Genomic DNA, 25,576 nt, shown 5'->3' on the forward strand with positions numbered 1-25,576 from the left:
CTAACTAACTAACTAACTAACTAACCAACGAACCAACCAACGAACCCTCCCTCCTCTTCCTTCCGACATGAGTGGAATAGCATTGAAAATTACTGCATTGGCCATCCGCACCATCTCAAAACCCATCTCAAAAGCCATTACAACACGAGCAAAAACAAATGACTTATTCCGTCAATACTGTATTAATTTCGCCAACAATCTACACAAGACAGATGTAATCTTACGAGGTAAACTATTGGGCAATGAAAACATACGAATACGACCATTGAATGATAACAAGGCCATAGAACAGGGAGCAACCTTTATATCGGAATTCTTCCTCTTTAGTGTTGCCGGCTCACTAATCTTTTATGAAGCTTATAGGAGTCGTAAAAAAGCACTGGACCAAAGAGAAGCATTGGCCGACGACATTGCGGTGTTACAGAGCGAAATCGAGTATATAAAGGAGAAGTTGAGAGGCGTTAACGTCAGATTGGATGATTATCGAGTGCCGGAAGGTATAAAGCCAAAATACGTCAAGGTTAATCTGGACGGCAGCGTAACTGGACACAGTCTAGACCAAAGAAATATGCTGCCAACCACAAATGGAGATGGTGCTGGAAAAACAGAGCAAAAAGACTTGAAGCAAACACCTGCTCTATAAAACCTACAGAAACAAGAAACAAGAAACAAAACAAAACAAAACAAGAAACAAAACAAAACAAGAAACAAAACAAAACAAAACAAAACAGAGACTTCCAATAAACGATTAAACGCATAGCGAAATCTCTTCGATATCAACTCCGTATACAAAATACGACCATGTAATTAGATTTCTTCTTTCTTCCCGTCTTTCCATTTGTGCATAGAAATAGTTATAAAATGAAATAGACTTTATAGATATAAGTATATATATATATGTATATATATGTATGTATTTATAATACAAAATGAAAATAAAAAATAAAAACAAAGATAAACAAAGAATACAAAAGAATACTAAGCTGCAATCAGCAATCAACAATCAGCTCAAAGTTCAACCAAAACTGAAAACTCGCCTTTCCCTTCTTTCTCACCCATCTTCCCCTCTCCTCACTTTCTCCTCACCTTCGAGTCGCTCACCTCTCGTCCTCTCACATTTCGTCCTCAAACATTTCAGCTTCTTTTTTTTTTTTTTTGGTAATAATTCTACTTTTTTTCTCTTTTGTTAAATAACAAAAAGCAAGAACATCATATTTACTTGTGGCTCTTTTTCTTCTCCACTTTCAACAAGAGCGCTTTGTTGATATGTGGCAAAACACCACCATATGCAATTGTGGCCTTGATCAAGTTATCCAATTCCTCGTCTCCTCTAATGGCCAATTGCAAATGTCTAGGCGTAATTCTCTTGACTTTCAAATCCTTGGCCGCATTACCTGCCAATTCCAACACTTCGGCAGTCAAATACTCCAAGACTGCAGTCAAGTAAATAGCAGCTTTTGAACCCACTCTGATTTTGTTCTGTGCTTGTTTTTTCAAATATCTCTTAACTCTTCCCACTGGAAATTGTAAACCAGCCCTTGCCGAATGCGATGTCGAAGATTTGGCAATCTCTGATGATTTACCTTTTCCTCCATGTACTTTTCCCTTTCCAGACATATCTGTTAGTTTGTTACGTTTGTGTTGTTGTTGTTGTTGTTGTTGTCTTAGATTATGGTAATATTTTCTTTAATTGCGGTTTTGCAAGGACAAACAGTGCAATTGAATTTCAGTAAGATGTGTTAGGTGGTTGTTTGTTGTTTGTTGTTTGTTATTTGTTTTCTTTTATTTTTCTAAATTTTGTAGGTTTTTTTTTTTTTTGCAATAATTCAATTGTTGTGGTTTTGGTATCAGCTTACCAAAAGAAAACAGAAATAAAGAAATTGAGAAAAAAAAAATAAATAAATAAAAAATAAAAAAAGTAAAAATAATTAAAGAAAACCAAGACAGGAAATCAAAGTGCAGTTCCCTTGCCATTTAAAAACGCGTTGATACCTATATCTGAGCTACCATATGATATACTATAAAATCAACTATTCACTACGGTAAATGATCCAAATCGTTTAATCATTTCTTCTACTTCGGATCTTGATTTTTGCAACTCAGTGCAAATAGAGTCAAAGTGTTGGAATCCAATCAACATTTTGATCAAAAAAGTCATTTCTTCCTCTTCTTGTTCCGTCATAACATCCTCATCTCCATCTGCACCTTTACCCTCACTCTCACCCTCACCCTCACCTTCATCACCACCACCAATAATTTGCGTTTGGTCATTGTTTTCATATAGATTGGATGAAGAAGAAAATCTATGGGCTCTTTTCAACAACGGATTGGAAAGGGGTTTGGGAATTGTAAATTTTTTTCTTGCTCCTCCTCCTCCTCCTCCTTCTTCCTCATCATCGTCGTCATCACTATTTGACAGCTCACTTTCATCTTCTGCAATAGCCTCATTTAATGGTCTGTTGGTAACGGTGCTGGTAGTGTTACCAATTGTGTTACCATGACCAAAAATAGCGGTACGTTTTCCATTCTTATCAACAACCGAAGCAAAACTAACTCTTCTTCTTGGCTCAGTAACCAAAGTTTGCTCATTTACTGCATTTCTCATATTTCCCTCGGTTCTAGACCGCATTACCAATCTCTTCTCCAAGCTCTCTAATCTATCCAGTCTCTTCAGTTTTTCAATTCTTCTCCGTTTTAAATGGTTCAAGAAATGCTCTGGTTCAGGCAGCTCGCCACTCTCAACCATTCTAGTGATTGCATTCAACACGGGATACGAATAGACCCGATAGATGAGGCCACGTAGCACTCCAAAGTTTATGAACCGCCGCACGTCAATGTTATGAAACAAATTTTTATGTTGCAAATACCATTCTTTTACTGTTTGTCCTTGATTCAATGAACGATACAAAAAGAACAAATCTGTCTTTGTTGGGATTTTTATATCCAAGTATGCAGAAGCAAAATTACCGGGAGATTTTGTCGAGAGATAGCTATTCTTGGAATATGGCGACATTGATCCCGAGGGGATGTGTTTAAAGTAGCCTGGCGATGAAGAAGTCGTCGACGCCACCTCACTAAACGCTCTTGGCGAATGATTGTGTTGGTTATAGTAATGATTCATTGGTGTGTATGCTGAGGGAGATTGTCGTACATCGTCGTTTGCTACAACATATGCTTGGCATTGTTCGGCGATTTTTCCATCGCTTTTTAAAAACTCGCCAATCCTATTTGTTGGAGCATAAATATTGTTAAACTGGAAGATATCAATTATTTCGATACACTTGTAGTGCATGAGATGTTGAATGCATTGCTTGGTGATGAGGTAATCGGCATCTGCAAGCTCGCTGATTCTTTTGAGTGAGTTGACACCATCAATGTAGGGCAATATCTTGACCATTGTTGGGTCCCAATTAACATCGACCAAGGATCGAAGCTTTACCGTGGCAATCGGCACTTGAAAAGCTTTGAGGTTTACTGGTGCAGGTAATATGGGAAACAATTTGATATCCACAGAGTTTGAATTGTCCAATGGTATACAACACTCTGAGTAATTATTCAAATCCTGGTAGATTTGTGTAATCAACGACTCAATCGATGATAGTGAGATTTCCTTTGTCTTTGCATGGCCTGGTTCATTTAGCCTATTGTCTAAACTCTCAACTCCAAAGACATCCAGGTTGGCACTATTCAATGATGTAGACGATTTCTTTTCCTTTTGTAATTGTTCCAAACTCTTGTAAAAAGAATTGTCCTTATCCAATTTGCTCAATAGTCTATTCTGTTCCTCCAATACGCCAAACATGTGCCCCATCCGCCGAATAGCAGACTCGTATGGTTTCACATCTCCAGTCTCGTAGGAAAATACAAAGCAGAAATTAAAGCTAAATGAGTTTCTCGCATATTGCTCATTCACCATGTGTACTGGGTACCCAATAACCTTTAGTTTATCAATCTTGAATGAAATAAGACGATTGCATAATTGTGGTTTGGGTATAACGTAGTTTTTGACAGTGTCAAAGTCGAATAAACTCTGACTGTTTTCGTTACTGAACTCATTGGTTTCTTCGTCTCTTTCCTCCCTTTCTTCCTCTTCCTCTTCCTCTTCTTCTTCTTTTTCTTTTTCTTGTTCTTTTTCTTGTTGTTGTTGCTGAGGTTGCTCTTCTTCTCCTGGGCCGGCCTCTACTCCGGTGCTCACATTTGCTTTTTTCTTTGAAGTTGCAATCAAGTTAGGTGGAAACTGATGGACTATTTTTGTTCCTTCAATTGGGTGGAACACCGCGTAGAAGATACTAATTATTGGTATAAACCCATCAGACATTCCATGCTAAAAAAAAAAAAGAAAGAAGTATATGATCAGGTGGTTGAATTGGTTTGAAGAAAATAATTCGTAATTGAACTTGAAGATTTGAAGAATTGAAGTTGATTAAACAATTATTTTTACGTAAATGTATATTCATATATATATATATGTGTGTGTGTGTGTGTGTGTATATGTATGTATACAAAGTTTTGTGGCGTATGTACAGAATAGTGTAATCTGTGTGATATTCTGTGTATAACTTGTGCTGATACCGGTGATTTGTCAAGTTGGTAGCATCCATACATTCTTCATCACTTACATTAACAGTTTCCATATACATATTGAGTTGGCAAATAGGATACTTCTCAAATGGAATATGTAAATCGCTACACATCTAAGTTCCCGGCCCATTTCCTCTCCCTAGAACATAATTGTTGTGTTCTGACTAACTTTATTAAACATATTTACTGTATTACCAAAGCCTGAGTATTTTCAAAATGAACAATAACCACAACATTCTTTGTTTCTTTTTTTTGCGAGAATTACACCAAAATATTTCAGATAGAAGAAAAAAAAAAAATTTAAACAACACAACAACAATTTACTCAAAATGAAGTACTTGGGCTAGGAAGAGTCAGCAGTTACATCAACTTAAATTACTAAACTTAGTTGTTAAAAATAAAGGATAAACTTTGAACTTACAAAAGTTACAAAATACCATGCATTGATAATTTGGCTCTGTTTTGTATAAATCAATAAAAAAAAACTTTTAAAAAAAACATATTGACACCTACGCGATTCGAACGCGTGCATCTTACGATACTAGAAATCACAATCTTTTCAGATCAGAAGAACTTGTTGTTCTTGAGTCTAGCGCCTTAGACCAACTCGGCCAAAGTGTCTTATTTTATATCTTTGTAAAACGTATGCTCTAACCAATAGTCTAGTATGATGTACTATAGTAATAAACGGTAGATATACTTTGTGAAGTAATAATTTACTTTTGTTATCCTTTTAGCCCTCCCCTCTTTTCCACATAATGTAGCCGAGTTTATAACTTCTACTTCCGAACCCTCCTTTTCTTCTGTATTGTAACTACTAATACGTTACTGTTATAATACCTAGTATCGAATGGAAATTTGAAATCGTTGCTTGGCACAACCTCCCATTTCTTCTTCAATTTTGTAATTTTTGATGGGGTGAGTCACACTCGAACCACCTGTTTACCTATCAGTATTGTATGCAAATATCCATTTTTCCACCTTCAAGTCTAGACCAACATCAATGGTGAACAAAGAAAAAGAGAAAGAAGAAGAGAAAGAAGAAGAAGAAGAAATCCAAAAAAAGAGAAGGCTGCCACTTTAAAGAGTAATCTGCAAAAGTATAAACGCAGGTGGTTGAGGTCTGAGGGGAAGAGGAGATGGGGAAGACTCGGCTTGTAAATTTATGCTACCAATCGTTCTTTCTTTCTTATTTTTTCTATGTTGTTGTTGTTGTTGTTGTTGTTGCTCTATATTTTTTTTTTTGCTCACTGTGTGTGCACCGGAAACGGTGTTGCATTGTTCATTGTCTGTTTTCATTTAAAAATTTCATTTGCTTTACAATCTGGTTTACAAGGTAGTTTTCTTGATAATTAATCCGAACAACGGTGTTTTTAGTTTTAAATTTCACTTTTCATATACTCAGACTTGCTTACGCGAAGTTACACTAACGTACACTAACGTACACTAACTTGCGGTAACTTGCGGTAACTTGCGGTAACTGTTGAGGGATCTCAAGATAAGAGACCATCACGATTATTGTTTGTGCACACAAAATCGGATATACTGCATCTATGCCACTCTTCGTCTAATTGCATCTCAGCTTTTTTAAGCGGCACCAATAGATGTGTCTACATATAAATAGAATTTGATAATAATAAATATAATAATAATATTATTATTATTATTAGCAATTGTATCCACAATAATGTCTTTGTTTCAAATGAGACTTAGCAAAATCGAACAGAGCATAACCAACATAGACGACGGAACTTTACAGACCGTGAGAAGCTTAATAAATAACTTTAAAGCGATGAGTAACAGTAAGCTTAGACGATGCAACCGGACTGCTTGAAGCGATGAGTAGTTGGTTTTGTCATTTGGAGGACATTGTTTTTTTTCTTCTTCTTTTCTTTTCTTTTCTATTCTTTATTTTATTTAATTTTGTTTTATAATTATTATTTTTTATATTTTTACATTGTTTGTAACGACATCCAATATGAGGAAGGGGCTAACAAATGGATAATCATGTAACCGTTGGGGGAGGGGGAGGGGGAAAGAGGGAAAAGGAGGTGGTAAGGCATAATGATTTATGAAACTCAAACAGAATTTGTCTTTTATCTGCTTTGCTTTTACCTTGCGCTCACAACCCATTAACCTATTAGCCCATATCCTAAAGCTTAAAGGCCAATGCCCATAACCAGTATAAACTAGTGCACCCAAAATTCTCTGTTTCATATATTAATTTGAGACACTACCTTCCAGTACATCTAGAGTCTTGCAAACATCGTGTAAGCTTAAAAAAGAATAGGAGAGGGGGGCGGTTAGATAAATAAGGTTGGTAATAAACTGTAAAGAAACTAAACAATACTTACAATTGAATTGACAATTAAATGAAGAGTAATTTTTTCTTTTTGTTGATTTATTAAGAATAAGCCTAGCTCCATCACCGCGGGTATTTCACTACAAATATATATACATATATTTGTGTGTGTATAATATTCTAATCTTAACTGTAAGAATAATACCTCAAAGCCACATTGTAAAACACACTTTAAGAAATACAATAAGAAGAAAAAAAAAATATTAAAAAAATTAAAAGAATTAAAAGAAAAAGAACAAGAAAATCATGTATTTTGAATGTCACACCCATACTCTTATTTATATATATATATATATATATATATCCAAATGTATCACATCGTTGATCATCTCTACTCCGTCACTGTCTTATCTTCTATAGAATCTTCTATAGTCTCTACTCCTTACTTCTTGATTTGAAAAAAAACAAAATAGTTACTAGATTAAAAGGACATATAACACAGTCACTATATGCATACCCCAGACTGTTAGCTTGATAAACTATCCTACAATACATATATACACACATATATATATATACACCGACCATCTTCAACGGTTAAACCAAAAAAACAGAAAAGAAGAATAAAGAAGCAAAGAGAGATATAAAACACATCCAATATACATATATAAAGGAAAACACACAAGCCATCCCATTCCTTTCTTCAAGTGTTTTGTTTTGTACCCCCCCGCCCCGCCCCTTTAGTCCTTGTTTCTTCACAAATCATCAGCACCTTATCTTGTCCTAATATATATATATATATACATATATATTAAAGGATGGAGCAAAAAAATGCACACTACATGTCTACTATTAGTTCGGTTTCATCACAACGACTAAATAGTGCCACATCGGCGAATGGCAGCTACCCCTCCTCGATCCACGGCTCAGAATATGCTTTATCTTCTTGCTCTTCGTCCACCTCCACCTCTTCCTCTTTAGCCTCTTCAGTTGTTTCCACGAGACACAGATTCAACCCAACATTTGCATTCCATAATTTCATCGAGTCTTTTAAACCATTCGACTATTCATCACTACCCCCGGTATACTTGGACCATTTTCAACTAAACTCACAACAAACAAAAGAGTTTGGTGAAGAGCTCAATACACAACATGGGAACCCAGCAGGTACCCAAGTAAAGAATCAAATTGGATCTAGTACCAGTCCCAATTTAAATTCACTTGTACTGCCGAGAAGAAGTCAACTAGATGGCAGCAATGAAGCAGCACTACACCCAGCACATCCCAACTTTGACTATTCCCAATTCACACAACTCGAACGAGATGCCATTATCACGGCAATGAGCCCCTTGAGCAAAAAGTTGCGTGCACGACACTTGACGTGGATCTCGCTTGGGGCAAGTATTGGTACTGGATTATTCATTACCCTGGGTGTGTCCTTACACCATGCAGGACCATTGGGTCTTTTATTGGTATGGATGTTTATAGGAAGCTTGGTCTTTGCCACAATGTCGAGTTTGTCTGAATTGGCCACTGCATTCCCTGTGAGTGGTGCATTTGTTACTTTTCCAACCCTCTTTATCGATAAATCGCTTGGTTTTGCCATTGCTTGGAACTATGCCTTGCAGTGGTTGATCACAATGCCGCTAGAGTTGGTTGCTGCTTCAATGTGTATTCAGTATTGGCGACCAGACTTGAATCCTGCGATATTTGTTACTGTTTTTTACGTTGTTATTGTATTTATCAACTTGTTTGGTATCAAGGGGTATGGTGAGATTGAGAGTGTGATGAGTTTGATCAAGGTGATTGCTGTTATTGGGTTTAATATCCTTGCAGTGATTATTGTTGCTGGTGGTGTTCCAGGACAGCCATATATAGGAGGTGCCAACTGGCATCAGCCACAAGGTGGTCTTTTCAATTCTCATTCTCCATTTAAGCAAATGTGTTATATAATATCCAATGTTTCGTTTGCATTTGCTGGATTGGAGTTATTTGCGTTGGGTGCGGTTGAATCGGCAACACCAAAGATTTCGATAAACAAGTCGAGAAAGTGGATCTTGTATCAAATTGTTATATTTTACCTTGTGTCAATAGTTATGATTGGGTGTCTTGTGTCGTACAAGAATCCACAATTGGATCCAGCAACCTCACGGGATGGTGGTTTGGGTATTGATGTTAATACTTCTCCATTTGTTATTGCCATTAGACTTGCCAATATCCATGCTGGGCCTTCTATTATGAATGCTGCAACCATTATTACAGTTGTATCTGTGGGTAATGCCTCTGTGTATGCCTCGACTCGTGTGCTTTGTGCTGTTGGTGCTTTAAGACAAGGTCCCAAGTTTCTTCGGTATATTGATAGAAAGGGTCGTCCAATGGGTTGTCTTGTTGTTCAGTTTCTATTTGGTCTTTTGGGGTATTTGGTGTGTGTGCCTGGACGCACAACAACGGCGCAGATATTTGCATGGTTGTTGAGTTTGAGTGGGTTGAGTGCTTTATTTACCTATTTGTCTATCAATCTATCGCATTTGAGGTTTCGCCAGGCATTGTATCATCAGGCAAGATCACCTAAACTGGAGTTGTTGTATACTTCGCCCGTGTGGTGCTCGTGGTATGCCATTGTAACCACATTGATTGCGCTAGTTTTGCAGTTTTGGGCTGCATTGTGGCCTCCAGGTAGTGGTACCGGTGGTGGTGGTACCGGTGGTGGTGGTACCGGTGGTGGTGGTGGTGCTGATGTAAAGTCCTTTTTCCAAGTGTATCTTAGTTTACCAGTGTTTCTCCTTTCTTATGTGGCACACAAGGTGTACGACTATTATTGGAATGGAGTGCCCTTGTTCAAGTTGTGGCTCGCTGTGGATGAGATTGATGTTGATTCTGGCAGGAGGCAGGTTGACTTGGAGGTGGTGAAGCAGGAGATTGCCGAAAGGGCCAATATGCTTGAAACAAAACCCTGGTGGTTTAGATTATACCACTTCTTTTGCTGAGAAAAGAAGAAGAAGAAGAAGAAAAAGAGAAAAAGAGAAAAGAAGAAGAAGAAGAAGAAAAAGAGGAAAAGAAGAAAATAAAGGATAATTTTTGTAATTGTTTTACTAAAATTTGGTATATAATTTGTACCTCATGTTGACTTGATGATTATTATTTATATATTTATTGGATTTAGATGTACAATCATGCAATAGTGATGTAGTTTCCCCCCTCCCACCCCCCCCCCCCCCCAAAAAAAAAAAAAAAAAAAATAAAAAATTAGTCAAGTGTTCTATATATGTGTTGCAAAACAGAAAGTTGGAGTGAATGAGAAAGGGGAAGTGGGCAGATTTGGTTGCAAAACTTTTTTTTTGTTTTTTTTTTCATCTTTCTCAGGATGCGATCTTCTTCTTCTTTCCTATCTCTCTCTTCTTTATTTATAGATGCATAAATAAAATAAAATAAAATAAAATAGAATAGAATAAAATAAAAATAGTCTTTTTTCCTTATATATATATTATATATTAAGCAATCCTGATATATAGTATGGGCTAACTAACGATACCCATACTACAAATAGTGACTGATCAAGTGACTGTGTTGCCAAAAGTAAGAAAAGAAAAAGAAACAGTAATAAATATAGATGTTTCTTTTACTATTCTGTTTTACAGATCACAGCGAGATACACATGTACTGTATATATATATATATGTATATAGTATCTGTTTCGCTACTTGATATTTGCAACACAATTGTTTGTAGAAGTAGGAGAAAAATGAGAGAAAGTGGGAAGATGAGGAGATATTTATAATTTTTATTTTAATTGGTTGAAGTATTTTAATTTTACTTTTACTGCTGGCTCCCTATCTACCAAATGTATATACATACATATTATATTATATATATTTATATATATGTGTATTATATTATATATTGGTTCTCCACTTGTCGTTGGTGAAATCTGGGGTAAGGAGATGTTAAGTAGGAAAGTGAGGGGGTGAGGGAGTGAGAAAGCGGGGGAACAAAAAGGAGAAAAGCTCATATTGAAGAATCAGACATTTTTATAATTGACTCTGATTTTTTCTTTTACTTGACTTTCATTCACATTCTAAAATATTTTACACCTCCTGTATTTGTTTGTTTTTAACTATGCTAAGCTATAAGTGTGTTGCCTAATATTGCTTACTGCTTCTCTTTGAGTAAACTTACAAACAAGAGCAAAGAATTAAAAAAAAAAAAAGAAATTAAAAAGTTACCGTTTGCCCGTAATGAGGGGAAGTTTGTTGAAGTGGGAAAAGGACAAAAAAAAAGGTGAATAAAAGAAAAAGAAATTTCAAGACAAACAAATGAATATGAATATATTGAATCCTTAGAGAACTGTCACAGTGCGACACACATTGGACGCTCTGTGCCCTCGTTTCCGCTAAGTGAATATTTGGAGAATATTGCACGACATAGGAAACTTGAAACTTCAAACAAGATGAGTTTATATAAATAGGAACGAGAAGTGGTAAAATTAACTTATCACTATTATATAGAAATATCGGTAAAATATAGATTTTATACGGTCAACTACATTGAACACAAATCACTAGGTGAACGTGCAGAGTGTATACTCTCACGATTCTCCTTACTAGTGACTTTGTATGAGACAATTTACTCTCTTAACTTATGAGCATTGAGACCTTTATAGGTGCGATCATTGACAATTACACTTAGTTGGAATATAGCCTATCAAGTCACGAACTCAAACCGCTGGTATCGGTGAGCTACCAGCTCAAACCGATGCTCAGCAGTCGTACACTTGTTACTTGTGACAGTGCTATGCGACAGAATGGCGACCAGAGTGAGGACCTCAAATCCTTGCAAATCATGTTGTTTGAATGATTTGATATGGTTACCTAATATTTCAAGTAATTGATACATTGGTTGAGGCTACTGTTAAGCAGTATTGTCGACCAGGATATTGAATGATCATGACATTTCAATACCTTGGCATTTCAACATTTGGTCAATATCATTTATGAGAAGGACCTGTGGAAGAGTAAATCTCCTATCCACGAATTAATAGCTTCACTATTGTGAACTACAGTTTAAAGGAGGAGCTACTCCTCATTGGAGAACTATGCGAGTTTAGTCCAATGGAACATAATGCATCGTAGTCATCGGGACGTATCCGAGACTACACCAGAAAATATCAAATAGCGTATACTGTCAACACTTTATGATGGAATATTCACCCATCAGTTGACAAAGGGCGAAGGTTGTAGACGTTAGACAGAGTGCAACTATAGACCGAATAGAGTCGTGTCTGCTGACTTGGCTATAGTTTGAAGGCTGTACGTGTGATAGGCATGGCGTTGAAACGAGTACCGAAGATTGCACGGGTATAGGTGGCTACCCTCAATTGGTGCAAAGATCGAGGAAAGTATTTTTAGGATAATGACCACATCCCTAATTTGGGTTTATATCATTTTTTTAAAAAAGACTTATTACATTCTAGAAGGTAAATAAGCACCGTTAAAGCAGCGTTTAAGAAATCATCATTACTGTCTACGGACTCATCTGAGTATGATGGTAGCAGACTAAACAAACTACACGGGTTATCGGTGAGGTAGAATTACACCAGATAAAAACGGCGGAGATGGTAACTACCGAGGGAAAGACTAAATTGCATCTCGCAAGAAAGACTATATAGCATCTTGAGAGAAAGACAGAATTGCATCCCGAAAGAAGCAACCAATTATTATTATGAAACTACAGTGTTTCAATAGGTCGTTCAATCATCACTTTATTAGAGATACTGACTTAGCGCCTGCTATATAGGAGGAGTCAAATCCGAGGCACTCATTTATTGTCGACAAAATTTTTAAGATGAGGCCAGGATACACGACTATGCGCTGGTGAAAAATTTTCACCCTACTCAACAAAAATTGTTGTCCACGACCTCTTACTCGCGTGACGAGAACTATAAGTATTCCCGAGATTGATTGAACGAAACCCTTGATAATTTGGAACAAAGGGTTTATCTACCATAAAAACATATCACCAAAAAGTTTAACACCAAGTATATCACATATTACATTCAAGCAAAATATTATTCCAAAAACTTGAAAAACTTCTACTACAAATGTCATCTTCAACAAAAGATTCTAAGACCTCTAATCCTACTCCAAGGAGTATCAACCCTGGTCCAAGTAAACCAGACCTTGCTGGTGTCGACTCATCTTCAATTTCCGGGCAGTCTATTTCTACCTCGGGAAGAGCCGATATGAGCGAAGGTGAAGATGAATCTCCTGGTTTGAAAAGGACAGAAGCTCCTCAAATAAATCAGGTTGAGATTAACGAGATCTTAGACTTGAAATCTGAGATGATGATGATGCAAGAGCAGATGAAACAAATGACTGCTATGTTTAAAGCCGCTATGATTCAAACAGTCCCGCAACTTAGCACTCCTGTACCAGCTAGGAACGATGAGGCTAACAAGGCCCAGATTTCGGATGATAACAACAGCATAACCCTGCCAACTGACGTGCAAATGAAAGTTCATCCGGAAGAACACACATTTTCACCAGGACGTAACTTCCCTATCTCGAGGCCACACTCACTCGCTTCACCCTTGACTCACCAATCCCGTCAAAGTGGTACTCCTAGTGCTTATGGATCTGATAGATCTGTTGCATCTTACGATGGTATCCTTTACCATGGAGAAGTAGTCCATAGCGGATTCTGGGTTGAAGGCCATGAAGAAGCTTGTCAAATCATAAACGAGGCAAGACAGAGGTACCCTCATGGGGAAGACGTCAGGGTAATTCCATACATTCGAGTCCCAGACATAGCTGTCGAAAAGGCATTCATGGCGTACTACGACAAACTCCTTGCCAAACAAGGGAGAACTCAAAATGACAATATGGCACTCGGTCAGTATGACATTGCAAAACGTGTCCCTTTGAAGTTCTCCGATGAGGAAGGTTTCATGTTCTGGTTAAAGTCGGTTTTGTGGCACAAACACACCTACGGTGTTCCTGATAAGCTCATCATTAATGAGTTAAGGAACGGAGCTAATTTGACGAAGTCAGAGTCGTTGAAGGACATGATTGAGATGTCATGTAAGAGTGAGGGCCCCTTTGAACAACCGGTGGTTGATTACTTACCTATCTTGGGCAATGGGGGCACTCCTCCAGAAACGAACCAAGTTACTGATGTTATGACTGCTATCCATGATGCTTTGAAAAAGAAACATAATCCTAGAGTGAAAATGACCATTATTGGTATTGCTGTCAAAAAGTATTTGAGGATCACCAATACATCTCACCTAGCACAGGAAACATGGATCTCAATCTTTAAGACCCTTTTCGAAAGGATGGGTAGTGTCATGGATCAAATAATCATGTATATGACCCCGGAAGTTAAAATCGAAAAGCCGGGAAGGACTGGACCAATAGTCACGTTTGAAGATGCGTCGATCATAAAGATTGGCCTTGGACTCCTCAAGAATAAACCTAACGATAAAATCATTCAAGGTGTCAAATCATACGATTTGACATTTGAGAGGATCTGGGATGCTGTTAATGCAACATTTCAAACGAGGATGCATCTTATCTCAGATGACGAAGAAAAAGATGCCGGTACTACACTGGTGTCTAAAGGTGACAAATCACAAAAGACTACTAAATGTAATTTTTGTGGAAAGTACAGACACACTGTTGATAGTTGCCACTTATTGGTGACTGCTTTGGATGAAAAGTTGGTAAAGAAAGTCGATGGGAAGTATTACTTAGCAAACGGTGAACCGTTGGTCATGGATTTCTATAAGTGTCCCCTTTTAAAACACCTGAGCTTGAAATCTCTAAGTTCTAATGCGAGGCATCGCACGCCCCCAACAAAGTAAGTCCAAGGCAGCACAAGTTATGGAGGTAGAGGTTATTCCTAAGAGTACAGTCACTAGTAACTCTAGAGAAAATACCCACCACGAACGATTACCGACAGAAGTGATGCAATCTAATTCTCATATAATGTCTGATTCAATAGATGAAGTGATTAAACCCGGACCCATCATGATTGATGACGTCCCGGTTTACTTGGTGCACGCAGCCAATGCTCAATCTGCTAAGAAGGTAGTGAAGGATTGGACTGCGAAGAAAGCCCATCTCCCTAGCTCGCGAAAAGATGCTCACAATAAGTTGAAGGCTGATAAGGTGAAACAGCAACTCAATGCAGCAGTTAGACAACGGCAGGAGATGGAGAGAGTGGAGCGTGAAAGCGCACCTAGCCCTGTAACAGAGCAATCTATGCAGGAGTCCCGACGGGAATTAGACACTGAGTCCCCGCCGATCGGAGAGCAGTCTCCACCCTATGACTCACATTTACCATTCCTGGAACTCCAGTTTCCAGATGAAAACATAGACGTAGACCCAGACTACGAGTATGAAGAACCTAGCTCGGCTGGTATTCGGTTCGAACCCTCCGCACTGACAATGGATAGGGAATTAGAAAACCTAGCCATGGAGGACACCGTAGATCCTGATGAAGAGTTAAAGTTATTCCTATCCGAAGGAAAAGGAATTGAACAGACTTCTACGCCACCGGAGAATGGAAACATGATGAGTCACCCTCAAGAAGAAGTGCCTAAGGTGAAATCTGACGTTGTTGTTAATGAACCACTTAATGAGGAACAGGCAAATGCTACCGCTGATGATGGAGTTGACTCCCCAGTGGCTGACGATTCAATTAAACTCTTTAGTGTCGAAGACATCTTGAGAGAGAATCAGCTAGATGAGCTTGCCAAATTAAGTGCAACGTCCGACCAACCACACCACCTTGCTGACGATTCCACTGATCCACAGCGGAAAAGTCAGCGCCGAGTACGTACTAGTAAATTGACCATACTAGACAAACAGGCTGCATTCAAAGATGCCATGAAACATAACTTCTTCGTGTTTATGGATCTTTCGAAGTATTTGGGAATGCACGATGATGCTCGAGCCATGATGAGAGAAAGTACTAAAGCTATGTTGGTTGACAGAGATGTTTTGCAGAAAGCCCTTAAGGATGGTATTGCCAAGTTCAAGAAGAAACCAGTTGTTACTGAAGTAAATCTGACGACCACTTCGACAGGCTACCACCAACCAGGGGTCACTCAAGAACTACTCTGTTTCCCCGCATCCATACATGGCCGTAGGATAGAAATGAAATACGACACCGCGGCCCAGTTGAGTTTGATCAACCCGCAAACACTAAAAGGGTTACCAATTAAGCCTTTTCCCTTGAGCCAGCCAGTATTTGTTCAAGGTGTTAATAATGACACCAAAGCAATTACTCAGGGAGTGTTTTTAGATGTTACTGTCCATTTCATCTCCTTACCTGCAATCCTCTATTTGCACGAGCAAATTCCTGTTGGTCAGGTACTACTCGGGTTGCCATTCCAAGATGCGCACAAACTCTCCATTGGGTTTACTGATGATGGTGATAAACGAGAGTTACGTTTCCGCGCGAATGGCAACATTCATAAATTCCCTATTCGTTACGATGGGGATTCTAACTACCACATCGATTCATTTCCAACTGTCCAAGTGAGTCAAACCGTCGTCATTCCTCCCCTTTCAGAGATGCTTCGACCTGCATTTACCGGGTCTAGGGCGAGCGAAGATGATATTCGGTATTTCGTGGACCAATGTGCTGAGGTGTCTGATGTCTTCTACATTAAAGGTGGAGACCCTGGCAGACTTAAGCCTGAAATACACCCTCCCGTTCGTATCAACTTGCGAGATCCGAATGTTCACTGGCGGATGAAATCGATCCCATTAGGATCTAAACGTACCGCTGCAGTAGAGATTCTCCAAGAAATGATACGACAGGGGCAATTGGTCTATAGTGATGCGACTTATCGGAACCCATGGTTTCTCATAAGTAAGAAGGATGGAAGGCATCGATTGTTGATTGACCTTCGGGAACTCAACAAAAATGTGGAGTTGGAAGGGGGTCACCCACTCTCCGTGGATGATCTCACTACAGAGATTAGTGGTTGTTGGTTTATAAGTACTATTGATGTGCAGAATGCGTATTTTCAAATACCATTGGATGCTGCTACTAGCGATGTTACCAGTTTTAACAGCCCGTTAGGTTTGTTGAAGTATGCTGTCCTTCCTCAAGGATATATCAATTCAGTAAGTGAGTTTAGTTCTATCTTACAAAAGATTTTGAGCCCAGTTGCGAAGGATGTGATGTGTTTTATTGACGACATTGCCATCGTGGGTCCCAAAGTAGATGAACTTACCGACTCACTGGTTCGAGAACACCTAGATAAGATTGTCGAAGTGTTCCGTCTTCTAACCAATGCTGGCTTGAAGATTAACCCTGCGAAGTTAAAGATCGCTGTACCTGAATGTGATTTTCTTGGATACCATATTTCACCTGCAGGGAAAACGTTAATTAGGGGTCAAGTGGATGCATTATTGAATTACCCACTCCCTAACACGGTCAAACAGCTAGAAAGTTTCCTTGGCTTGGTCAATTATTACCGACAGTTGATTGTAGGGCATGCTGAGTTGACTGCTCCCCTCTACAACTTAGTCAATCAAGCAAGGAAGGAACCCAAGCATCAGATTCATTGGGATCCTACAACTAAGCGGTTTTTCCACCAAATCATCACAGTACTAACCAACCAACCGATTCTCCAACCCCTTAATTTTAAGGACCTCATTACTGTCCACACTGATGCTTCGACAGACTCTTGGGGTGGTGTGTTGCAAAACACCAATGCGGCTGGAGAATCGAAACTAGTCCTGTGCTATTCTGGAAAGTTCCATGGTTCTGAAAAGAACTATACTATTTACGAAAAGGAACTTTTCAGTATTTATAAGACGTTTGATGCAATCCATCCACTCTTGTTTGGATTTACTGGGGTCATTCATTTGTACTGTGACAACAAAGCTCTTGTCCTTGTGATGAATAAACCACTCGATAATTCACACTTTGTAAATCGGGTTTACAAATGGTTGAACTTCATCAGGACCTTCAACTATCAGATCCATCACATTGATGGACTGAAAAACATCATTGCCGATGCTCTTAGCCGATGCCACACGTCTACTCCGCAGACTGATCATTATGAGGTCAGAGAAGCTATTGCCGAGTTTAGGGCGAAGTTGGATCCTAAAGTACTAGCAGAAGTTAATGTTGTTACCATTGAAGCTGAGCCTAATAACAGTTATAAGAAGATCCCACTTCAAGCGCTTAGAAAGTACCTTGAGGCACGTACCATTCCCGTTTCGCACAACGCACCTGCTGACGCCAGACGTTTCATCAACCGCGCACTAGAGTTCTATTTACATGATGGAATCCTTTACAAGTTAGGTCGGACCGGTTCATACACTCGACGCGTCGTTTATGAGAACAATCAGGTTGAACACATATTCAATCTTGCTCATAGAGATCGTGGTCACCCAGGAGTTGAGACTACGTTCAATCTAATAAATACTGGATTCTACATTCCGAACCTCTATCGCAGACTTGCCGACTATATCAAACGGTGTGTTTATTGTCAAAAGGACCAACCTGCAACTAGGCAGCGGGATCCATTGTACTTGAACTACCCGGCTGGTATGTTTCATACAATCGTCTGTGACTGCGTTAAGCTCCGTGACGCTACTGTTGTCGTTGCACGTGACGAATTTCTGGGATGGCCCGAAGCTCAGGTTTTACCAAAGGTTACTGCAGAGGCAGTAGCCGACTTTATTTATTCAAACTTTATTGCTCGTGTAGGAACCTTTAGTGTTTTGAAAACCGACAATGGTCGTGAATTTCACAATGAGGTCCTCCAGCAATTGCTCTCAAATTATGGCATTTCTCCATCTTATTCTGTACCGTACCATCCGCAGGGGAATGGGATGATCGAAGCGTCGCACAAACGACTTATCAGATTCATCAAACTGGTTCCAGAGAATAAGAATTTGAGCAAAGTTTTGAATGCTGCATTGTGGGTGGATCGTACTACGGTTCGTAAACGTACGGGATTCACACCACAATACTTGGTTTTTGGATTTGAAGGTAATAATCTGCTCCAATCATTGATGCAAACACCATCTGATATACAACAATACACGGAGGACGAACTATTCAAGTTCCGCGTTGGTCAGTTTTATTTCCGTAAACAACAGGAAGACTCTGCTAAGGAAACTCAACGCCGCGATCGGGATCATCAGAAGGAAGTTTTTGACAAACGTTATGACACTAATGTACCGATCAAGAAAGGAGACTTAGTCTTAGTTTACGATGCTGCTACCAACAAGATGGGCTTGAATTGGTCGGGTCCTTTCGTTGTCCGGAAGGTGCTGTCGAGGATTTACTATCTTAGTAACCTCCAAGGCATTCCCATGAAACGTCAGTATACTAGGGAGATGTTGAAACCGTTTGTTGCCGCTCCGCTTAGTACTACAAAATGATTTTCTACTTTGCAGGGGGGGAGGCCACAACGGTTATCATCAATTTGTACAGTTATTTTACCTCAAATCAATTTTTTCCGAAATGCAATGAAAATAAGGCCGTATCGCTCATTCAGACTCTGAAGGGGGGGAGGATGTCACAGTGCGACACACATTGGACGCTCTGTGCCCTCGTTTCCGCTAAGTGAATATTTGGAGAATATTGCACGACATAGGAAACTTGAAACTTCAAACAAGATGAGTTTATATAAATAGGAACGAGAAGTGGTAAAATTAACTTATCACTATTATATAGAAATATCGGTAAAATATAGATTTTATACGGTCAACTACATTGAACACAAATCACTAGGTGAACGTGCAGAGTGTATACTCTCACGATTCTCCTTACTAGTGACTTTGTATGAGACAATTTACTCTCTTAACTTATGAGCATTGAGACCTTTATAGGTGCGATCATTGACAATTACACTTAGTTGGAATATAGCCTATCAAGTCACGAACTCAAACCGCTGGTATCGGTGAGCTACCAGCTCAAACCGATGCTCAGCAGTCGTACACTTGTTACTTGTGACAGTGCTATGCGACAAGAACCATACTTTTTGAACAGACAGACAAACACATTCTCTCTTGCTGAACAATCTAGACTTGCTATACTCTACTTTTCTCCTTCATCTCTTATATACGGATATATATGTACTTGCTAAGTTTGTATACCTTTTGAAATATCTCATGTGTATCTCTATGTATATTTCATTTCATTCAAAAGAAGCTTAAATAAACTAACTAAACAATTGGAAAAGAAAATATATATAATAAAAAAAAAACATAAAGAGAGAAAAAAGTCATTCGGTTGCTGTTGGACAAGACCCCTCATGCTTTTCCTCTGTTATTTCTGTTCTGTCCAAATTGACTAAACTTTTGGAGATCTTTTAGAAATGTTTTTTTTTTTTTTTTTTCAGATCTTTTTTCTTTCTTCAATTAATTGTTGTAAAGATTGTGTTGTGTACAAAAACGGAATAGTCTGTAAAAGTGTATTTAGGTAAATGAAAAAAAATAAAATATAAAAGCGAAAAGCGGAGAACGTGGAGGAGATATATATATATATATAGAGACAGACAGACAGACAGACAAATAGCGAGAGTGGAGAGTGGAGAGTGGGGAGTGGGGAGATATCACCCTTATACTTTTTCTTTTTCTATTTTCATTTTCATTTATTTATAGAGACACAGACACAGAGAGAGATTTCTCTTTTTAGTCTTCCTCCACCAGCTCAGAATACTTTTGGTAAACAAACTTCGGACTTGCAAATCCATGACTTTTTTTTTTTATTTTTCCAATCTTTATTTTTATTTTTATTTTTATTTTTATTTTTATTTTTATCTTTAATTTTGGTATTTCTCTTTCTAACCAGTGCTCTATTTACCTAATACACCCACACATATATATATCTAACACATAGATAGAGTGTATATATTACAAACTGCCATATTAGAAAAGTAATTGAAAAAACACTTTTGTCCAATACTGTTATTGATCAATAGAGTAAAGAGCTTATGCAAAGGAACAAAAGGAACAAAGGACAAAGGAACAAAAAAAGAACTGTATTGATTAATCTCTAAACACACACGTGTGTATGTATATATGTATATATATATATATATGTATACACTACTTGCAATAACTGTATGCCTTTCAACACCCCCCCTTCCCCTTGAAAAACCAGTTTATATCCTAATGTATATATAAACTAGTTAATCAAAGATAGCAAAAAACAAAGAAAAAGAAAAGAAAAAGAAAAGAAAATTGTGAATGAAAAAATATATATTAATTTGAAAAAATTAAAAAAAATTTGATAAAGAATTGAAAATATATACCCAAACCCCATAACCTTCTTGAATCTAAACTGTACTCCTTCAAGATTAAAAAAAAAAAACAAAGCCAATTGCATGCAACACTCAACACACTCAACACACCTTATGTATATCTCTCTCTCTCCAAATCTAGTATGATGGAATGGTGAGTTTTAGTAGGTATGCTTTGTAATTGTTCTTGATCAACTCATTGTTCTTCTCTACTATGCTATTCTCCAGTAGATACGATGAATCGTAATTACTATTATTATTATTATTGCTGCTGTTGCTATTGTTGTTATAGTAAAAGGTGGGACTGGAAAATTCAAAATGTGGCGATGACGAGTATGAAGAAGAAGAAGACACAGATGGTGATGTGCTGGATAAGGCAGAGTCGACGCTTGATATTGAAGAGTTCCGGCTATAGTGTTGAGGAGTCAAGAGTGGCGATGTGAGATCCAGTTGCAACTCATTCACCAGACTATACTTGTTATTGTTATTGTCATAGTAGTAGTATGATGCTGATTCAGTATTAGAACTACTTGTATTGGTAGTCACTGGCTCTTCAATGTTGAGCTCAAAGATATCTTCTTCATAGTCCTGAAGCTGTGGTTCAGTCATTATAGGTGTGTTTGTTTGATCAAATTGGAATTTAGAAGTGTATGCCATTGTGTTTATAACTTGTTCAAAATCCTGATAAAAGATGAAAAAAAAAAATTGAAAAAAAAAAGTTGGGTATGTATTAACTAAAAGTTGCTTGAGCACAAGGTATAAGTAAGAACAATTGTGTTTGCAAATGCTCTTTTAATGCTCAAATACTAGTGTTGTTTTGTCTTTGTAGATGTATATATATATATATGACAATCTTTGTATTTAAATTAGAAAGAAGGAAGGAAGAATAAGGATTAGATTAAATAGTTGAGTTTCAAAAGTTCTTATTTTTTTTTGCAAAACATGAACCCCTATATATATATATATACATTTGAATAAATCGTTTTGCTTCTTTGTCTATTGTGGTTAATTGTTTAATTTAATTTAATTTAATTCTTTTTTTTTTTCAAGTATTGACTGATTCTCTTTCTTTTTCCTTCTTCTGTGACTGTGTGAGCCATTTTATTTTTTTTTTTTTCGTACCCACCACAGTCACAATCGCAATCAGACACAGACACAGACACAGACACAGATACACAGACACACAGTTTGTCTTACGTAAGTGGTGACTCAGTCACAGTTGTTACACAATTACACAATTTATATTTATTTATTTTTTATATTTATTTATTTATTTTTTATATCAGTGAGTGTGGTGGTGGCGGCGTTTTCTTCTCTATCTCTCACACTGTGTATGCAGTACAGATCAAAGAAAAAATAAAAAGAGTCCACACAGTACACACAGTTTTTCATTCTTTCGTTTTTCTGACTAATGAGTCACGTGGCCCAACAAAATGTGGATGACTAAGAGAACTAATGGGTAACCACACTTTTTCTTTTTTTTTTTTTCTTTTCTCTTCCCACCTTCACAGTTTTGTTATTCTTTGAAGAAGTCATAACCACTATAATTACAATTACCTCCAAAATAACTACAATAACTACAATAACTACAATAACTACAATAACCTCAATAACTGCATCTACTGTTGCATCTACTCTTACAACATAGGAGATCTGTAACTACTATATAGAAGAAGAGAGAAAAAGTTGCCTACAACAACACAGTTCTTTCCTATCCCGCCTCCCCCCCCACTTCTCTCACAAGCTTTGTCTCCTTATTTTCTTTTTTCTTTTTGGGTGTATTGTTGAAAATGAACCGAGCTTATCCGTTATAAACCCACTCTTATCTATTACCTGTTTCTTTTCTTTTCTTTTCTTTTCTTTTCTTTTTTCTTTTTTTTTTTTACTCCAATTTTGAGAAACGCGCAATTTTTTAGAACAAAAATAAATAAAAATAAAAAAATAATAAATAAAAATAATAAAATAAAAAGATAGGTTTTACTTTTTGTTGTACAGCGCGCAACATAACATAGACAGAGAGACAGACAGAGAGACAGACAGACAGACAGACAAAAATGAAAGAAGGAAAACAGATTGAGAATCTCTTTAAGTGCATAATGAAAAATTCAATTATAGGGGCCATAGTACCCAACCAAATTTTTTTTTTTATACTCTTATTTGTCTTTTAACCTCCTATTTCTCACCAACATTTTACATTCCTTCTATTAATTCCACTAAACTTTGCTAGCTTACTTTACTTATCTGGTTCAATCAACATTATCCTTTTATATCTAATCTTTTGGTAATTCTAACAATCATTCAAATTAGATAAACAAACATTCAAGGAGAATAAAAGAAATTCCCAAAAAATAGTTACCGCACTTTTTAATAATAGATTTACTTTTTATTTATTTATTTTTATTTTTATTTATTTTTATTTATTTATTTGTATTTGTTGTTAGGCTGTAAAAAAGATATAGCGCACGAGGTTGTAGTTATAGTTGGAAAGTCCAGAGGTATTACTTGACTACCAAAACACGTTTACACATATTCCTCTTGTTTGAAATCTGTACACAATTGTTGACATGACAAAATAAGAATATAGTAGATAAAGACTATATATGTATATATGTATATATATATATATATACATATATATATATATAGAGGAAAATAAAGGGGAAAAGGAGGGGAAGTGGCTCATGAAGAATTGTGGGAAATAAGAGAGAGAGATAGGAGAAAGAGAGAGAGAGAGAGGAGAAAGAGAGAGAGAGAGATAGGAGGAAGAGAACAAAGTAATGATGGGCTTTTTCATTATTAATTGAAACAAAAGTAAGAGACAAGAACCATGGTCTAGCCTTGTTGGTTGAGCAAATTAAGATAAAGTGTTTTTGCAATCTTTTTCAATACAGACACTTCCCCCCCTCCCCCGACTAAACCCTTTCAACAAGCGCAATTACCTCTTTTCTTTTCTTTTCTTTTCTGTTTTTTTAGTTTTCCTTTTCTCAATTTTAAAGAGAAAGTAAAGAATAAAAAAAAAAACACTTGAACGTTTCTCCTTTATTCGCAATAGGGTATACATGTATGTCCCCATACCGCCTTTATTCGCTGAATTTTCCAGCGTGGGGGGGGGGGGGCGGGGGAAAAGAAGGCAATATTATGTACTGGAGTGGTGGAGTGGTTAAATAAAGCAAGACAAAAAAAAAAGAAGAAAAGAAGAAAAGAAGAAAAGGGCCGAAAAGTTTTCGCCGTAATAATTCGTACTCGGAAATTAAACCCCGCATTCAATACTATGACTGGCTGTTACACGTTGGTTTTTTTTTCTTCTTTTCTTTCTTTCTTTCTTTTTTTTTTTTTTTTTGTTTTTTTGACATTCTCCTAAACCGGAGATTGGTTATCAAGAGCAACAACAACAACAACAACAACATCTTTTATTTTATATTTATTTTATTTTATTTTATTTTATTTTTTATTTATTTATTTATATTTATTTATATTCATTTTTTAATTTTTTGGATCAATTGTGCGGATAATGATAAAATAAAAGTGCAAGTTGGGATAGAGGGAAACACTTTCCTTATTGGGCAACTTACCAACAAAATATCTCACAATAGATGACATCAACACTTTACTTTATTATCCACAAGCCTCAAGAAAAAGAAAAAGAAAAACAGACAACTCAACAACAAAGTATTAAATGACTCAATTGCAATTCAGTAACTACATCGATTATCTAGTCTTATTCAGAAACCTATGTGCGGGATTTATGTAAAGAAAAAGAAGAAAAAAAAAAAAACCTCAGTAGCAAACATTGAAGATAAACTGTAGATACTAAAACAAAATGGATCATCAACCGGAAATGGCAATTTGCTCGGTTGCGTGAGGTACTGAGCAAAAAAAAAATAAAAGAGAAAAAGAAAAAAAAAAATTCTTTTTTTTTTTTTTTTTTTTTTTGGGTGGTTATGCAATAACTATTTTCATATTTAATACTACTACTATTTAGTACTGGGAAAAACCCAATGTTTGGTGCTTGTTAAGTGGTATGATTTATTTTAGTGCCATCGTTATGGCTGAGCAACCATTGTGTTTAAGCTATTCCTCTCTATCCACATATTTACATTTTCTACTACTCTGCACCAATATTTGAGCATTGACTTATAGTAGAGATAAGAGATAAAGAGATTGTGATTTAACAAACACCCCAACAAATACAAACAAGTAAGCAAGCAAGTAAGTAAAAACTACACTAACAACACTAACTTGAGAAACTCACAAGCTACTGTTGCTATTGTGGTTGTAGTGATTGTGGTTATGTGTGGCTATGGATCTGAAACCTGACTCACCTGATCCACCTTTCTTTTAACCATCCCCTACTCTGCTTTTTTTTCTTTTCCTTTTCTATTTGTTTTTTTTTTTTTTTTGACACATCTTTTGAGCCA

At 37.1% G+C, this 25,576-nt stretch overlaps 6 protein-coding genes and 1 non-coding gene across 7 annotated transcripts; 3 read left to right on the forward strand and 4 right to left on the reverse strand. All coding sequences in view use genetic code 12, as the record gives it.

Moving 5' to 3' along the window:
* Nucleotides 1-67: 67 nt before the first annotated feature.
* PVL30_001985 (uncharacterized protein) lies at nt 68-643 on the forward strand (the record flags this gene model as incomplete). The annotated part of the gene is made up of 1 exon (XM_001527133.1): nt 68-643. One exon carries the CDS (start codon nt 68-70, stop codon nt 641-643), a length of 576 nt encoding a protein of 191 aa, XP_001527183.2.
* Nucleotides 644-1,215: 572 nt separating this feature from the next.
* HTZ1 (histone H2A.Z) lies at nt 1,216-1,617 on the reverse strand (the record flags this gene model as incomplete). Its single annotated transcript, XM_001527134.2, has 1 exon — nt 1,216-1,617. One exon carries the CDS (start codon nt 1,615-1,617, stop codon nt 1,216-1,218), a length of 402 nt encoding a protein of 133 aa, XP_001527184.1.
* Nucleotides 1,618-2,026: 409 nt separating this feature from the next.
* Nucleotides 2,027-4,640, reverse strand: NPR2 (Nitrogen permease regulator 2; the record flags this gene model as incomplete). The annotated part of the gene is made up of 2 exons (XM_001527135.2): nt 2,027-4,324; nt 4,620-4,640. 2 exons carry the CDS (start codon nt 4,638-4,640, stop codon nt 2,027-2,029), a joined length of 2,319 nt encoding a protein of 772 aa, XP_001527185.2.
* Nucleotides 4,641-5,084: 444 nt separating this feature from the next.
* Nucleotides 5,085-5,202, reverse strand: PVL30_001988. Its single transcript has one exon. It is a non-coding gene; the product is annotated as a tRNA-Leu (tRNA).
* Nucleotides 5,203-7,725: 2,523 nt separating this feature from the next.
* On the forward strand, nt 7,726-9,870 carry PVL30_001989 (uncharacterized protein; the record flags this gene model as incomplete). Its single annotated transcript, XM_001527136.2, has 1 exon — nt 7,726-9,870. One exon carries the CDS (start codon nt 7,726-7,728, stop codon nt 9,868-9,870), a length of 2,145 nt encoding a protein of 714 aa, XP_001527186.2.
* A 3,110-nt stretch (nt 9,871-12,980) lies between these two features.
* PVL30_001990 (uncharacterized protein) lies at nt 12,981-14,741 on the forward strand (the record flags this gene model as incomplete). The annotated part of the gene is made up of 1 exon (XM_001527461.2): nt 12,981-14,741. One exon carries the CDS (start codon nt 12,981-12,983, stop codon nt 14,739-14,741), a length of 1,761 nt encoding a protein of 586 aa, XP_001527511.2.
* Nucleotides 14,742-21,296: 6,555 nt separating this feature from the next.
* PVL30_001991 (uncharacterized protein) lies at nt 21,297-21,767 on the reverse strand (the record flags this gene model as incomplete). The annotated part of the gene is made up of 1 exon (XM_001527137.2): nt 21,297-21,767. The coding sequence occupies one exon, from the start codon at nt 21,765-21,767 to the stop codon at nt 21,297-21,299; it is 471 nt and encodes a 156-aa protein (XP_001527187.2).
* Between the last annotated feature and the right edge of the window lie 3,809 nt (nt 21,768-25,576).

The sequence above is a fragment of the Lodderomyces elongisporus genome, chromosome 2, assembly GCF_030384665.1.
Source record: "Lodderomyces elongisporus chromosome 2, complete sequence".
Classification (NCBI taxonomy): domain Eukaryota; kingdom Fungi; phylum Ascomycota; class Pichiomycetes; order Serinales; family Debaryomycetaceae; genus Lodderomyces; species Lodderomyces elongisporus.